General features: G+C 39.1%; 1 protein-coding gene across 1 annotated transcript in view; it reads right to left on the reverse strand.

Moving 5' to 3' along the window:
* Nucleotides 1-5042: 5042 nt before the first annotated feature.
* Nucleotides 5043-18431, reverse strand: part of DYNC1I1 (dynein cytoplasmic 1 intermediate chain 1) — a 254347-nt gene continuing 240958 nt past the window's right edge. Inside the window, 1 exon segment of the mRNA XM_036010591.1 lies at nt 5043-5722. Coding sequence (XP_035866484.1) covers nt 5612-5722 — 111 coding nt within the window. The 3' untranslated portion in view covers nt 5043-5611.

The following is an 18431-nucleotide window of genomic DNA, read 5'->3' on the forward strand; positions in this document are numbered from 1 at the left end:
CCGTGAGCCCTTTGGCAAATACTGAGAGAGCTTTTCCCAGGCATTTAAGAGGGTGCCGATTAATATCACAATTAGTGGGTATATTACAACACCCAGCTTTCAACAACAACAAAATTTATACATGCAAAGAAAAAACAAAGTGTGGCATATACACCGGAAAAAAAATCAATAGAAACTGTGCCTGAGAAAGCCCAGACACTGAATTTTCTAGACAGAGACTTAAATCAGCTATTATAAATGTACTAAACAAATTAAAGAAAACCATGTCTAAAGAACAAAAGGGAAGTATGAGAATGATGCCTCAGCAAATGGAGATTATCAATTGTTAGAAATTATTATATTTTTTTCAGCCAAATAGAAAATTTGGAGTTGAAAAGCATGACTGAAATGAAAATTTCACTAGAGGAGCCCAATAACTGATCTGACTGGACCAAAGAAAGAATGAGCAAACGTGCAGAAGGGACATTTGAAATGACGCAGTTGGAAGACTAAAAGGATAAACAAGGGAGAAAACTGCACAGAGAACTGTGGGCACCAACATGCAGGTCACCACACACATAATGGGAGTCCCAGAGTGGGGGAGGGTGGGGAGAATACTTGAAGAAACACTGTCTGAAGAGCTTCCCACGCTTGCTGGAAACTATTAACCTACACATTCCAGAAGCACCATGGACTCCAAGCAGGACAAAATCTACTAGAAATGATAAGTATACTTAGCAAGTTTATAAAATATACAAAATAAATTTTTCTAAAAACAAGCAAAAACACTAAAAAAATTTAAAAATAGCATTTACAATAGAATTAAAAATAAAGCATCTGGGAATAAATCTAAAAAAAACATGTGTACAACCTACATGCTAAAAATATTAGTGAGATAAACCAAAGCTGGCTCTGTAAGTGAAAAGACATATGCCGACATATTGAAAGGTTCAAAATTATTAAGATGTCCATTTTCTCAAGTCGGTCCATAGAATAAATGAAATTCTAATTGAAATCCAAGCAGTATCATTTTCTTTTAAGAATGTCATGATTCTAAAATTCACATGGATACACCAAAGACCTAGAGTACCTAAAACAATCTTTCAAAATGAATAATGAAGCTGGAAAACTTACACTGCATTATGGGGAGACTTAAAAAAACCTACAGCAGCCGAGACAATGCAGTGCAGCAGACGGACAAACTGCTTGGTGAAATGGAACAGTGGTCCACGAAAACACCTACTCGTATATGGTCAACTAACTTTTTGCCAAGGATGCTCACTCAATTTAATGGTCAAAAAGAAAATAACCTTTTCAGCAAAAGTTGCTAGAATAGTTAAAGATCCATAGGTTTCAAAAATATCAGCTTTGACCACTACTCATTCCACACACAAAAATTAAAGATCCATCACAGATGTTAAGTGTAGAAGTGAAAACAGTGAAATGCCCAGAAGAGAGCATGAGATAGTGGCTTTATGACCTGTAGCGGGCAAAGTTTTACTAGGAAAAGCCATAAAATAGTCAGCGTGAAAGATAAATATGAGGAAATTGGACTTTGACAAAATAAAAATTTTCTCCATTCAAAATATTTTACTAGGAAAATAAAGTTCCAAGCCTTAGGCTGGAAAAAATATTAAAAGGTGCTTAAAACCATTAGTCATGAAATATATGCAAACTAAAACGATACCTAGACATTGTTTCATACTCACCAGAATGGCTAAATTAAAAAGACCAATAATACCAGCCACTGGAGAATCAGTGGAGCTACTGGAACTCGGATGCTTTACCGACGGAAATGTGAAATGGTACCACCAGTTTGCAGAACTCTTTTGAAGTTCCTTATAAAGCAAAACAGAATGACCACATGACCCAGAAATTCCAGCTTAGTATTATCTAAGAAAACATCTGCCTACAAAAATAACTGTGTAAGAATATTCATAGCAATGTTCTACAGGAGGGCCTAAAACTGTAAATAACACTAATGTTCATCCACTGGTGAATGAATAAACAAATTTCATTATAATCCTCAAATGGGATACTAGTCAGCAATAAAGTAACTTATTGCTGAAACATTTTAATATATGAATAGAAAAAAGTTATACTGAGCAAAATAATCCAAGCCTAAAATAAGACTTGCTGTATGATTTCACTTATATGAAGTTCAAGAACAACACAGGCAAGCCCTGGCCAGGTGGGTCCGTTGGTTGGAGCATCATCCTGATAGGCCAAGGTTGTGGGTTCGATCCCCAATTAGAGCATGTACAAGAATCAACTCATAAATGCATCAATAAGTGGAACAAATTGATGTTTCCCTCTCTCTACCTCTCTCTCTCTAAAAATCAATAAATAAAAATGCACACAAAAAAACAGCACAGGCAAACTAAGCTATGTTGACAAAAATCAAAACAAAGACTGCTAGAAAGGGCCACGAAAGAATTACCTGTGCATCTTAAAATGTTCTGTGTCTTGTTTCGTCTGGTGGTTACCTGAGTATACATAATTATTAAAACTTGTTAAATTAACCTCTTCATGTAAGTGCATTTTATTATATGTAAACTGTGCCTCAACAAAAATGCAAAAATGTACTCTTTCTCATTTTAATTCTACAGATAGTGTTTAATCCGCTTTCTTTTCAGTGCTCTCTCTAGCAGAGAACATCGGGTGCTCTCAGGCCCATGTCCAGCTGTTGTTGCTCGTTTGAACTACAGCTTCTTCACATTGACATTGACGTTCAGCCTTTAGGGCAAGTGTTACTTCCACAGAAACCTGGTAGTTGAAATATTAGTCAATCAGAAGAATGACCTTAACTAAAGGGTGGAATTTTGATATATGTGCATATGGTTTTATAAACTCAGTGCTTTCAGCCTCTGGAAAGAAGAATAATGAGCACAGAGGCCCTGTGACTGGATGTCGGGAGTGCCAAAGAAAAAGTGAGCCTGGAGAACCTGAAATGGATTAATAAAGCTCAGCGTGACTGGACGTGAGCCCAGAGAGAGAGTCACCTCATGTAGTGCCCACGGGCCGCTATAAAGATGAGGAAAGCCATTTGGTGTGCTTCACACCGAAGCATTCAATGTTGTAACAATATCATCACCCAAGTGGCCCCATTAAGAAACAGAACAGGTCAAAAGCTAAAGCAGGGAGATAAGTTAGGAGATCATTCTGAGAGTTCGTGAGAGAGATGATGATGACTTGAGTTAGTGGGGGAACATCTGTGTGTGCTGACTTCTGGCTGCTTCTCTTTCCACACAGAGTAGATGGTCACGTGCACAACTCACAGCTCCATCCATGGGAAAGTTTTCCCCTCTGCCTTCTATCAAGGTCACCCTTGATAACGTATCCACCTTCAGTTTTCACTGCACACTGAGCCAACCTACATGTGAACCAAGCTCTGACCTTTGCCTTCTTTTCCAGCTGATCAAACAGCACCCCCCGCCCCACCTGACCACACAGTCACGGGGAAGGGGTGCTGGTAAAATTCTGGTGGGTGACATTGGGCTTCTGAGCTCTGCATTCCTGCAGCTCAGTCGTGCCTTCGGGTCCCACCCAGATGTACATATGGATGCACCATTTCATCTTACAAGCTATGTCTGCCAGGTCTGTCCAACTTTACGATAGGCTGCCAGGACTCAGCTTATTTACAGGCTGTTTGGATGTCTGATATCTTTATACTTCGTGGTGAAATGCTGTGTTTCTACTAGGACCCAGGAACATGCCAGAAACCTTTCTCAAAAGTCACATAATGGGGGTGGGTAGGGCAGGGGAAAGTGGTGGTGGGACAATGGAGACAACTGTATTTGAACATGAATAAAAAAATTTTTTTAAAGAAAAAGAGTCACATAATTCTTTGCTTCCGATGGCATAGCCTTCCTTCGGGACGCCAGGGGCCACCGTTGTCAATTCCCTACTGGGGCTTGTCACACAGTACATACCACACCTGTGCCCACCACTGGCACTTCCAATACCACGGAACGCTGCGAACTCTTGTCATTACCACCAGTGGCTCTGGCCTTTGCAGTTTTCATTCCTCCCTCACTGAATCATTCAGAGTTCGGTCTGTAGCAGCGACTCATGGGTCACTGATGTATTCTTGGTCCTTCAGTGTATGCTTGAGAAACTCTTCCCCCCAGTACTTTTTATTTAGTTGCTTTTAACCTATTTAAGGTACTCTATTTAATTTAAAATTTTATTTTCTCTTAACCAAGGGTTCCACTATCTAGATACCATGGGGGCACTGGGAGAAAATTATATCACTATTTAAAAAATTTTAAGAATCCTACAGTTCAAGGAATCCCCACCAAGAAAGGACCATGAAAATTCTCTTCCTAAAAAGCCAAAAGCCTGTTTTCAAATGTCTTCATGACTCAACCACTATTTATTTTAATTCTCTTGAGGCATAAAATGACTTTTTGAAAAAAATTTTCATTAAAGTTGTTTATAGACATACTTCCTTGTCCAACAGTAATAAACATTTTCTTCAGTGGGAATAAAAAAAATGAAATGTGTTGAACATTTGGTACTTGTGCATCTTAACCTGTTTTTCTTACTCCAACATGTGAGAGAGTTTTGGGGCAGAGTCACTCTGGCGAAAGAGATAAGGGAGAGCTTTCCAGCAAACCACACACACTTCCTCATAAAAGTCCAGCCAGTCCTGGTGCTGGTCCAGCCGGGTTGGCTGCCAGTAATTCATTATCAGCCTCTCGCGTGGCCCCAGTGCCCGGCTCTCACTCCCTCATCACGGCAGAGTTCCAGGCAGGCCTTTTCCCCAGGTGCAGGGCTTCCCCGCGCTGGCGCGGGCCTGGTTGGGAAAGTTTTATTGGCAACACTGGTGTCGTGTTCAGGAACCACAGCCTTTTGTCAGACTAGATTAGCTTGAATGAAAGGTATCAATGGTCAACGATATTTGAAATATTGTTAAAGTACCTAGAAATAATAGGCATGAAAATTCATTTTGTTCGCCACAGCAAACCTCTAAAGACGTCAGGTCCTCAGTGGAACCGGTGTACCGTAATTGTGATTTGGGACTTAATGGAACCTCAACAGCGGCAGAGACAATACAGTCCTCTCATTACGCACATGCTCTAGGATCGTTTATTTTAATGCTTTCAAATAAATATGTTCCATGCAGCACACCACAATAAATAAGGAGCAGCAATGTTCTTCTAGTAAATCCATTCATAATGTGAGTCACCATGTGAAACACCCCATCTCGAGTCTTTGGCCCTGCACCACAGCATGAAGCCCACCACATCTGCACCTAATCATATCTGGCTTCATATGGATTTAATAGGACTATGCCAGAAGTGCATGTAAGCACAAATTTAACCAGAGGCTTCCAGCTATTAAATACAGCTACTAAGTAGTTAAAAGGCAACAACGAAACCCGTACAGGTTCCCTCCCACCCTTATTTTTAAGACAGAAATATAAAGATAGAAATGGTCTGGTGAATTTCAGGTTAGTGGAGAGCAGAGTAAGGTACATTTGGAACACTTGGAGCAAAGCCGGCACAATATGGCACCCAAAATGTCACGGCAATACTGACACTGAATGCACACAGTGGAAGCGATGGTTGTGTACGTGGAGCTCTAGAAGGTGAAGATGGGCTGGGGAGGGGTGGCTGGCTCACGTCCACTAGGCAGACAGCTCCACGGTGCTTTCCTCCTCACTGTCAGCTCTGTTCGCACGGATCTCCACGAGGGTCCTGGCAAATCGGGTCCATTCATCATTGTGGGGCACTGCAAGCTGCAAAGCAAAGTAGTGGGGAATGGTGAGCGAGATGTCTTTTATGTCTGAAAGCCTTGAAGCCCAGCATGCCTGTTCCTCCTGAAGCTGACATTCCCCTTGGAATATAAAGGAAATCGCACAGTCTTCTTCCTCGAATCAGTCAGATCCCTGAAGTGTAGCTCTGAAACTGACAACACAAGGGGATGCTGTCACTCTCAGATGCAAAATCACTTGTGGGATCCTTAAAACTTTAAATACTTGCATACACTATACTATTAGGTAGAAGAGCCATGTTAAAGCACCTTCAGTAATGAAAATTCATCATAAGCAAAGCAGATTTACAGTGAACACAGCAAATAAAACTACTGTATTGACTAGGATTTTGAAATAACTGTAGCATTGCCTTTCTAAGTCAATGCTATTGATCCTTCTTTTGAAAGTGTTGCTAACATGTCAATATACAGGATAGAAGGGCAGCTGCATATACAAAGAAATCTTACTACTATAAAATAATATAATACTTATGAATGACAGTAATAGCAGCTAAAATTTACCAAGAGTTCTGTTCTAAGTGCTTTACATGTATTAATTCATTCTTCACAACACTCCTATGTAGGGTAATATTAGTGTTTCACTTTGCAGAAGGAATCAAGGAACAGAAAATTCATCTTACCAAGGCTTCAAAGCTAGCAATATCAAAGCCAAGGTCAGTAACAGTATGCAATACCGATTCACCAAAAAAGCAGGGATTTATAAAATTTACTAAAGAGTTCCTTCTTCTGTGTACAATTCAGTGAAGAGAAAATCACCCTCACCCAACTGCATGCATACATTTTTGTTAGCTGATTTAAAGGACAACATTTTTTCTATATAGCATCCAAAATGAATTGCTTAAAGATATCAGGCAAGTGCCTGGAAGAGAGAAGAGAATTACTTGAAAATGAGGATCAGGATCAAGTACAAGTGTCAATGAGGTTCACATAGAACAAAATTGACGTGAAGTGTAGAGCCATTTCCTGGGAGGACTGCCCTATAAAATGACACAGCCCGTCTCCATAGGCGCAAGTGCTACAGGTGCTGGCCACAATTTCTACGAATATTAAATAGCAGATTCATCCAATGAATATACATTTTAAAAATATGAATGAGGAAACATAAATCTAAGCTTTGAGATCACTTCCACAGCTGAAAAGCTTCCCATTCTATAGAACCAATTAGAACTTTAAATTTTTGTTACAGGAGATGATATTCTAAGATATGGCCCATCCAAGACAACTTATTGGAGAGTTACACCATTACTCTACAAAGCATATCCTTCAATTAGTGATCCACTGTTAAGGTTAACTATTTCAAGAATATAATCTTGGAAGTGATATATAGGTGGGGGAAGTAAGTTCTACTTATTTTTGAGAAGTGCTGTACCAGTAAGAATTCTCATTTAGCCACATGAATGAGTTTTTAAATGGTTAAATGCTTCCCTGGTTATTGAAATGAATCCAAATTATGTTTTTAGGCAATGACATAAGTTTATAGTCCGTGTGCCTACCTTGAGCTCTTTTCCTGATACAGCAGTGGGGAGACGAAGCTCTTAACACAAGTGATTCAGGAGAGCTAACAAATAGCAAAGGCAGGAAAAGTTGGCACTGTATTTACATGAAGGAATAGATCCACTATTTCTTTCCTCTCCTCCAAATCTTGAGTAAGTTCTTTCAAAAAAACCCACAAAACAAAAGAGCCCAAGAAGAGACAAAAATTTAACCATGATAAAGTATTTGTAACTTTTCTATTATAAGAAGGTAAAGCTAAAGTACCTCATAACTTCGTAGAACTTTAAATATTGAAAAAAAAGCTGGTCTCACTAATAATACATAATATATTGTTTATAAAGACCCAGCATATTGTTAAGTATATGCTGGGAGTTTGGCTTCTAAACATGACACTATATTATTTGTTATGCTGGTACAAATGTAAGTTTACATATGATGCCATATGTAATGTTTTATTGATATCAATATCTAGAAACCATATACCAAAATAAGAAAACAGGTAGATATAGTTGCATGGTTTCATGTAGCAGTACTGACGAAACTGTTAAGAAATAATGCTAATAAAGATTATGAAACATTAAGGTTTGAATATGTGTCCAGATATAGTTGGGGACAAAATTGGGTATCATTAATGACATATAAAGTTGGACATCTAACTTCAAAAATAGACTTTATTAAATTGAAATGTTTCTGATAAAGAAATGAAAATACCCTACAATGGAACTACATTTAACCTTCTCCATGGGGGGATGGGAATAATGGTATTATAAACCAACAATTGTCCTTAAAAATACAGATTATCCCTTACAAATCGTTTCACAGTATTCTAACAATCTTGTCTTCTTTTTGATTTGTGAAAATTGCACTTAGTTTGGGAAAATATCAGAAGCTTGTTTTTTCAAAACACTATTCTGTCACATATTTTCCTCTCTAGAATATCATAAATAACACAGTCATGTTAGTTTGCTTTGGTTCATGAAAAAAATTCTAGAATTGAACCTGATAAAAACACAGATGCTTCCAGAAACTTAAATTGACCTACCTTATCCTATTATGTATGTTCACCTAGTCGACTATAAAAATAACCCAAGATGATTGATTGTAATGTTAGATTTACAGGGTGAGCTGCAGTTTGCTCCATTTTTAGGATTAGAATTACCATCGGGAAACACTTTATGTATAATCTTAGCTTGAATGTGTGAATGTGTATTCACAGGCTGTCTCCACACCCAAAGTTAATAATTCTTGGCGTTTGACTTCCTTGTAGGTAAGACAGAACAGGTGTCCTAACAAACAAGATCACTCTGCGTTCTCCGTCTCTGGCTGGGACAGCATCTGTTTGGGCAGCGCCGTTCTTTTCACCCTTGGTCGTTCCTGGCCTTTCTCACCTGGTCCTCGCTGATTAGAAACTGCTAGAAAGGAGTCTCAGGATCATAAATGCATCTGAGACTCTCCAGGAGATTTTTAATCCAATAATACCTCAATTGTAAGGAGGAAAAAATATCTGCTTGTGTTTTTTAGCTAAGGAAAAACTCTGCTCTCATGACCTTCTAACTAGCACACAAATTGACTCCATCAGCCTAGACCGACTATCAACTATATGCCAAGATACTATGCTAAGAATTGAAGACATAGCAGTGAACCGTTCTGCCATATGATGACTATGAAATACAAATGAAAATTAATTTACTATGTTTCCTAAGGTCAAAATGTGTGAATACTGGCATAGTTTTTTTAACTTCACTGACCTTCGAAATATGAAGAGCCTAAAATTTACCTTCTTAGAGTGACAACTGCAACATTTCCTGGTATGTGCTGTGTGTCCAGTAAGTGGTAGGAAGCAAATAGCATGTTAATGGCATAGCTTCAGCATCTCCAAGTTTCTACCAAAGCATTAAATCTAGAGCATCACTCTGGTTTTTTTTTATCCCTGAAAATAATCGTTTAAAATAATTTTCAAAGAATTACATTTGTGATAGGAAAAATATTCACAAGGTTCTAATGATGATGATTCATTTCAATCAATTAAAAATCTGTTGGAAGCACCATGAAGAAAACAGTCCATACTTATACCCTAAGGAAGGACTCGTAAAAATTATCCCATATTGTACTGAATCAAAATGGATCTGGAAGTGTTTTCCTCCTTCAGATTCATTGGCCAAAGTCCACATTCAAGGTCAGGGATGACTCAAACTTTCCCTCTGCTTCAGCCACCGCTGGTTACCCCCTCCCACCCCCATGTTAGGTGACTGTTCTCTAAAATGTTGCTAAATGCATAAAGCACATTTCTGCCAAAACACTCAGGGTTCTGATTCCTGAGATAACAAAATCTTAGCTGTAAGAGTGGCCAACTTTTATAGACATAATGCTATTTTTACAGCCAGGACCGAAAAGGTAGTTTCTGAGGTAGCAATTTGGCCATAAGGAGGAGGTAAAATGAACCTCAGATTTGAACAGGACACCTATGTCCTGCTTTCACTTTGGTCACAGGCAGTGGCCAGGCACCTAACCTCTCACTGTCAATTGTAAAACGGGGATGATGGTGTCTGGCCCATTCATCGACAGAGATGTGGAGAGGATGAGAACGGTAATCCAGTGAAGAAATACCACGGAATAGGCATACGTTCTTCTTAAAACTGCCACTAGGATTGAACACATGCTTAAAAACGATATGAAAGTGAATGTTATCAATTCGACAACATTTGTGTGGTTTGGTTTTTGTTTCCTTTAAGGATCAAATCTGATGTTTGCTATGTGAAAGCGTTGAGGAAGTGGTACGGGCCTCTCTTCACCGGGCAGGAAGCGGGGGGCCAGGGGCTGAAAGGCTCACTGAGGACAACAGACCTTGCACGTGGTGTTCTCGTTGTGCATGGCCATCAGAGAGGCCTCGCCCTTTTGAGAAATGTTGCATACCAGGGGACAAGGGCAGGCAGCCAGGTGAGGTTTTGAATCACCTGCCAGAAAGATTCTAAAGATTATTTTTAACGTTCTAAGATCCTTAAGAGATGAAAGGTCATCCTTATAAGAAGCAAAAGTGTAAAAGTTGTGGAAAAATTCATGAGAATCGATCATTTTAGTCCCCAGCTCCACACGACTTCTGAGGCTCTCACGAATCTGCCCCCTCCCCTCTGCCTGAGTAGACTAGAAGATTCCTCTGGACCCTGCCCCACCCTGTTCCCAAATAACTCATCAGTCTGATCACCAGGGGTCTTGCCTGAGCTTCTGAGGCACTTCAAGGGAGACACAGACGGGAGAATAACTAGATTTTGAGAACAGAATTAGGGTTGATTCCCCCCACCTCACTGCCATAGATATCAGTTAGATCATGGGTTCCCCGCCCCAAACGCTGCCACTTATTTGCTCTGTGTTCTTAGGAATTTTGTTTTAATATTTTTTGATGTTCACTTCTTCACTTGTGAGGAAAAAATTTTGAGACCCATCTTCTATGACTATTGTGAATATTAAATGTGACAAAAAAGAGCTTAGCATATAATGTATTTGGCACATTATAAACCCTGAATAAGCGATGGTTTTCCTTCTTAATGCTGATTCCCCTGTCTTCCATTTTTTCTGTTTCTTTTTACTTTTTGCTTGCTTCCATCTTTTTATTCTTTCATTTTCTTCTTTTCAACTACACAGAGCTGCATTTTTAGAAGTATCCCTTATATTTTATACCATTTTTCCTAAAAACCCACATAAATCATTTCCTAAATAGTAACACTTTTAGTAATAGCTAAATTCCACAAGCTCAGTGTGGGAAAGGGTTCCTTCGGATCACAGGAAAAATTTTGTCAGGCTACTTTTCATTGCACGTTTTAAAAACCAAATTTAAAGTGTCATTATTCTTCATAAGTGTGCACATATGTACACATATACATACATATTTTTTATTTTCAAACATGACTCATAGAGCTTTATCTCACCGACCCTGTGTTGCAGCATTTTCTACAGTGGGAATCTATATTTTTAGCTCCAGTCGTAAGGCTCTGTAACCGCTGAACTTGCTGTTATAAAAATCAAATGACTTTTTATAATCAGGGTTACACACACAAATATCATTCATGTGTCTCTTTTTATAAGCACATGGCCAACCATTCTGAACAGCCCTCAGCCAAGCCTCCCTCATCCGTGAGTAATTGTGAAGGGTTTATGGAACCTAACAGCTGATTGTAAATAGCTGCCATATCTGCAGTCACTCCAAGTCACCCAACGCTGTGTTTTTTCATGGTGAAAATGTCCATCTCAGGCATGGCTGAGTGTCAAAGTAGGTTAATTACAAAAATGTTTTTGATAATTAAGACGGAAAAGTATCCGTAATTTCAATTTGGTTTCTCAGATATATTACATGTGAAAGCCAAGTTAAAGTGAGTAGGGCTCTGGGCTTCAGGATAAATATTCCATAGGTGTGTGTTTCATCAGCATCTTTGTAATCTTTCAGTTAAATGGGGTCATTAAAAAAATGCCTGGGACGATTACATTAACCATGGATTCTGAACAGACACACAACACTTCACCCCCCGTAGTAGCCTAAATATTAAAGTTGTCTGTAAGAAAGGTATTTTACAGATTACCTTTTCACTTTAATATGCATTGATTTTGTTGTTGTTGTTGTTAGTGCATTTACAGAAACCAAGGAGGCAAACGTGGCTTTCCACAGAACCACTGCTAAACCCCGTTAAGCTCTAAAAGCTTTTTTAAAAGTATAATTATTAATGGCACCCCGATTCAGGAGATTGTGGAGTTACTGGTACACAAATACACGCTTGTGTTCGGAGGAAGCCTATACTTTTTAGGGCAATTCCCTTTGCCACACACACAGATGGAAGCAAAGTGGGAGGTAATAAGCAATGAAACAGCCGCTGGAACGACCAAGCATACTTGTTTCACATAAATACAGCTCCACTGTATTTAACTCCTGGGAGAGTCTAGCATCACTGGTAACAATGGATAAAACCACGGACCAAAATTCCAAGCTAGAATGCAGTCCACGGAGGGCATAAATACACTGCAGTTTTCTACCACAAAAAGATATACTGTGTGGTAACTTAGTATTTACAGCAGTTTAGAGAAGTCCAGAAAGTAGAAGTTACATTAATCTCCATTCTGGCGCATCTGCTATTAACTAGACCGTGGGTTAAAATTTCTGTGAAATTTCGCAGCATGCTAACCTATAGTCGTCTGATGGTATCTGACTACATTTAGTTACAGAAAAGAATTTCTTTGATCTGAAAATCCTTTCTAGGGGAACCCTCACCCACCCAGGAAGCTGGAGATCTCTCTGCCTGAGACCTCTTCCTTGTATTTTTAAGTGAGTGGTTAACTTTTATAGCATGTTTGTTAGAACAACACTTTTAAAAAATCCATTACCACTCAATTAAGGAAAGAAATAAAGGCAGGGCATGAAAGTCAAAAGTAAATAGTAACAAATATGGGCCTAATCAATTTCAATAAACCAGCAAACATCAAAGGAAATAAATCATTTTTAAACAACATACTTGAAAAATAAACCCATAAAAATATTCTTAATGTCGAAACTTAGCATTATAGGAAGCACGATGAAATTCAGAAGTTTTTTACCTGTGAAGGGAGAAAAATCACACAGCTGAAGAAGAAAGAGTTAATTCGAGAAGGTGACCTTGTTCACATCTGTACTAAAATCTTTATCACCCTCCTTTCTTCAGAAATCTCTTAAGCATTATTTTTTTTCTATTATTTGGAACAATCTATTTCTCCATCTAGAAGATGGGGGAAATGCTGGAAAGACTGGCTGATAGGCAATGACGGAAAATAAACTTTTTAAACTTCAATTACCACTCTTTTTCCATAACACAGAAGATCAAGCAAATGACAGGGGAACAAAAAAGCATGTACTGCCTGAGCAGATCCGTCATGTTAGCTGACTAAACATATACCCCTTCTCTTCCTGATACTATTAACTATGGGTTTTCTAGTAAATTCCTAGCAACCACTGCATCTAAGCAGTTTGGACAAAGAGAAGGCTTACTGTTAAACACCTTAAAAACATTTACCAAGGTAGTAAAAGAAATGTCATTTCCTCCTACTGGATGTTTGGGCATAAAAGAGGTATTTTTATAATGTAGTCCACGATTTACCATGTCCATAGTATCCAAAAAAAGCACAATGAAAATGAAGCATTTTTCCAGTGGTTTGATAACTATTTCAATCAACTGTTAGGCTTGCATTACACTAGTGGCCAATTGCTCACTTTTACAAGCACAGGAGGGGAGAGGGACCAGCATAGAGAATGGAAGGAAACACAAGCCATCTTTTCTAAACGTATTTTCTATACATCCTTTTCTGTGCAAACATAATTAAATGGATTATTTTTTTCCTGCCCATTAATTTATAGCTGACTTGGAGGCTGCATTCTGAATGCTTTCCCTTAACCTCCAACCTCCACCCGTAAAACTTTCATTCACCCAAATATTTATTGAGTGCCTGTTAGGTGCCAGGCACTGTGCTAGACTAGGGTGTCCTACTGAACTGAACAATTGTCAGTATTTACTTGGTGTACATTTCTGTGTGTGTTCTAAATTACGTCTCAAGATTAGAAACTCTCCCGAGGAAAGTGAGTAACCAAAGGAAGTCTGCCAAAGTGATTCTGTCCCCCCTACATCAAAAGGGTGGCTAGTTTTTAGGATACTAGATGTTCACTTTTTAATTGAGGTTCCTTACTGCTCAGACCAATAAATACAGAAGATCCCACCTACATGTGGAGAAACTGTAGGCTGTCCATAGAGGAGACGGATCTTTGGGAATGAACCAGTGATCAGTTTTATTTGCCAGCCAAAAAAGTAAGAACGAAAAATTTCTTCTGTAATATTCAGCTTTGAGACTCCCGAAATGATAAATAATTCATGTTTTAAAAATGTGAAAGATTTTCTGATAGCTGACATTCTCAAAAACTCATGCATACCTTCCCTGGAAATTAGAATATAATGATTCACTCACTTCCAATCTGTATGGGACATAAATATTTACACATACACGTGCCTAAGCAGATAGTGGCCTTCTCGTTGTACCTTAGATACATCAGCAGCAGCACACACACTCATGGATGACACAGACGACTCCTCATTTCTACCCGGGTCACTGGGTGTCTAGACTCACCCACGACGGAAGCCGCTTCATGCTCGGCTGGTCTGAGCTGTGATTTGGGGCTACTGCTCTAGGCAGTAATTTTTCAAGATAAAATTTAACAGTTTTGAAATTCTAAAACTAAACACAATTTTGTCAGCCATAAAAAAATTAACACTATAATTAGTGACTGCTTCAAAATCCAAACTGCTATTGAAGATGACAGCTTGAAACCACAGAAGAATCATAAAAGATGATTAATTATACAAACTGGCACTTGCTTCAGAAGGTTTATATTCATAGGCCATTTGCCACCAAAATGGGAAATATATGAATTTCATTGAATATTGCAAATTATTACACAAACATTAATTTGGTTTTCATAAAATTAAATATTAGGGTTTTCATTGAGTCAATTACTCCATAATACATACAAGTCTAAGTGTTTTCTTATCAATTAAGAAAAGAGTGGCTTGAAAAATATTAATCCTATAAATCTATTTTTATAAACTAATGCTACCTGAATAAGCACACTATTTATATAGTAATCAGTCTAATCATGATCTTTTACATATATAATTATCCAAATGAAACCCACTGCTACTACATTCACTATAAGATGAGTAATTATAACATTAATTGGAATAGTGCTTTTTCTTTTCTTTTTTAAATTAAGCACTTTTCCTAGAAGAAATCAAGTTAATACTAAAATTACAATCATACATTTAACCTAATTATTTTATTTCAAATACTTCTAATTCATTATGACAAGGAAATGAATTAATTTATTATTTCAAAGTAGGTTATTTTATGTAATTGTATTTTTAGCACCCCAAACCTGCCCATACAAATATGCCATTATGCTTTTTGACTTAACTGCGCAGAGCTGTGGCTGGGACAATACAAATTCAGGCAAAAACGGAAAAGTGCAGTTGAGAATTCCGATGTTTTGGCCTCGGTCACCAAATGCCTAGGTGTTATCAGCAGAGCTAAGTATGTGCCTTTTTGGTTTTCATCTGGATGTTGGGTGTCACGGAAGCATGTGTGCCAGTCTTCTTTCCCACGCAGGAAATGCCCACAGCAGTGTTTCTTGTCACCTAACGAGAGACCACCACGGCTGGTTGGAGAGAAAACTTCGGCTGCAAAGGCCTCCAAACACTAAAAAAAAAGCATCTTGTCACGTACGGCCACGCTCACGTAATGAGAAACACAAGTGTCCGGGGCAGTCGCAGCTGGACTGGGGTAGCAGGGCCCAGCTCCACTCCCTTCTTCTGGAGCTGCTGGAGCCCAGCCCTGCTCTCAGGTTCGCAGCCCACGGGACAGGTGGCCTTCTGAACGCACGGTAATTACATTGGCTGATTGCAACTGCAGGTCCTTTCCACTAAGGAACCTTTCCTTGAGTCCACCACAGTATCTCAGGTGAACTTCATGTTTCGTTTCTGTACATCCTCTTCCCCACGGAGGGGGTGGTTATTTATCTTCTATTTATATTCAGGGCACAAACGCCTCGTGGAAAACTGATGAAGGCCTGGTCCTACTGGAAAACTCAAAGGAGTTCCACAAAGCAAAGAATTATTGCTTAAGCGTAATCCACTTAAAACCATAAACGTATTGTATTTATTTTGTGTCACTCAAACCCTGTCTAACTCGCGGCACTTCCAGTTTCTCAGATGCCGTTACAGCAAAGTGCTATTTAAAGTGCAAGAGAAATGGCTCAGCGACTCTCTTTCATTCTTAGTGTAGCTGGCCAGGGAGACCCTTTGTGAGGGTCCTTGTCCCTTACACTTTGATCACCGGTCCAAACTGTCTTACGTGGGTCATTTTTCCTGTTGGGCTTCCTAATGAACTTTTCATTCTAAGTTTTCATTTCCATTTTAAAGTATATTTAAATGAACATTTAAATCACGCTTTACATTTTCAGAAGTTACAAGGGATCTCTCATGTTCACTTGTATCCTTCCTGTTTCAAAATTTTTCAAGGACCTTTTAATCTACTAACAAGTGTCAAATTTATTGTACTTACTGACGTTTATGATAAATGACTGGCCCTCAGATAGTCATTATCAAACGAGGTATCCGAATGCTGCCCAAGTTCAGGGTTAAAATGTAAAGATGTAAATGCACGTTTTCTTGGGTAATTAGTGAGTGGGAAACCCAACAAATAGAGCCAGGGCGGTAAGATGCCTTCATCTTCCAAATTACAGATTTCACGTTGTCATTTTATTTTTCATATTTTTCTTTAAGTTGAACATGATTTTGGAATTTTTATCATTGGACTACTGCAGAAACAGACTCGGGGATTTGAAACTTCTCTGTGTTTTTCACAACGGAAAACAAAATCTTTCCTGGAAGAGGTTAATGGAAAACGAAATAATAGGAGGTGGAAGATAAACTGCCTCTTTCGAAACTGGAGCCGCAAACGGCATTCTAACTAATTCAGAGAAGGGGCAAACACGGCGGCCAGGGCACATGCAGGACAGCTGCGCCTGCGCACCGGCACCCGCACTGAAACGCATCTGCAGGGACGACAGGTAGATGGGCTGGCGATCAATCATCGGGACAGGTGAATAATTCCACACCCGCTGGCCCATGTGCTATTCAAATCAGCTCCACATACATGGAAATGCTTGCTATTCAGTAAAGGAGCCACGGCAGTGGGTGATTTTTATGTTTAATTCTTTAGAATATGTGTGTTCACACATCATTAAAAAAAAATCAACTATGATTAACAGCTCTCTCCAAGTGTATTCTAAGGCAAAATACACTCAACATTTTCAGGTTATATTTGCAGTTAATTTATGACTTGTTATCTTATCCGAATTTCACCTAATTGAATGGAATCATACAACTCCAAAACAAACAGACTGCAATTCCATAGTCTGGAGGGAAAAATCCTCAAAACTTATTCAAGAGCTAGGCTCATTTCTTATTTTAGATCTTAGAACATTTAAATGGTACATGCCACCACTGTCTATTTAAGTAACTTTTAAGACATATAAATAGAATAAAATTGTAGCCATGTAATACAAGGGGTCTTCTCCACCTTTCATTGATTTCACATAACTTCCGTTTATGCTAATGGGAATTAAGCACCTGCTCCGCAAAGAAAATAGACCCCTCTCTGTGAAAATAAATGTGTGCAGTGTATTTTCCAGATACAATGCTGAAATCAAACCACCAAAAATGTGTGCTGTGTACACAAAGCATCATGTGGCCCACCTGAAAGCACTGCTGTTTCATATTCTACCTCCTGAGTCGTAGGCCTGGAGCTATTCCTCACGCCTTTGCCATTTCAATGTAACAAAAAAGGAAAAAAAAAGAAGGATGGACAGACTCAACCCAGTGATTTCAGTGAGTTCATACCCAATCCTCTGTTTACTTCCCCCAAGGTTCATACTAAATTGTATCAGTGAATCTAAATCAGATTCAAGCCACTGCTCTCTGCCACTCTTAAAAGTCACAGAGGATAACTATACTTAGGAGAGGAGGACGCGATCCTGGGGACACTGAGCTGGGATGCCCCGCAGTAGCCGCAGCCCAGCCGGGACAGGAGGGGAGGCAGACGATCATTAACCACTGGGGACACCAGGTCCCTCCCGGCAGAGCCCTTCCAAGTGGGGGTCTGTTTCACCTGGTTGGCACATCTACCTGGACTTGAGTGGCGATGTCCAGGTAGATGTGCCTGGTACATGCCACCACTGTCTATTTAACTAACTTTTAAGACATATACATAGAATAAAATTGTAGCCATGTAATACAAGGGGTCTTCTCCACCTTTCATTGATTTCACATAACTTCCGTTTACGCTTGAGTGGCGATGTCGCCATTGGTACTTGCAGACGTCTCTTATCAGGGGGTCCTCGCCCATGAAGGGGCCAGACAAAGGCAGTCCCTCCCACTCCAACTGTAATGGGCACGACAGAGCTCTTCCCCAAAACTCCATTACACTTTCAGTTAAAATGACGATGTAATCGAAATAGGGTTGTGGGGAGAATTAGAATATCCAATATGGTTTCAGCTCTATTTTTATTGGCCTCGTGATGTTTGTAATGTAAAGTCATTGCTATTTCAATTCAAAATTTT

This window comes from Phyllostomus discolor, chromosome 10 (genome assembly GCF_004126475.2).
Source record: "Phyllostomus discolor isolate MPI-MPIP mPhyDis1 chromosome 10, mPhyDis1.pri.v3, whole genome shotgun sequence".
NCBI classification, from domain to species: Eukaryota; Metazoa; Chordata; class Mammalia; order Chiroptera; family Phyllostomidae; genus Phyllostomus; species Phyllostomus discolor.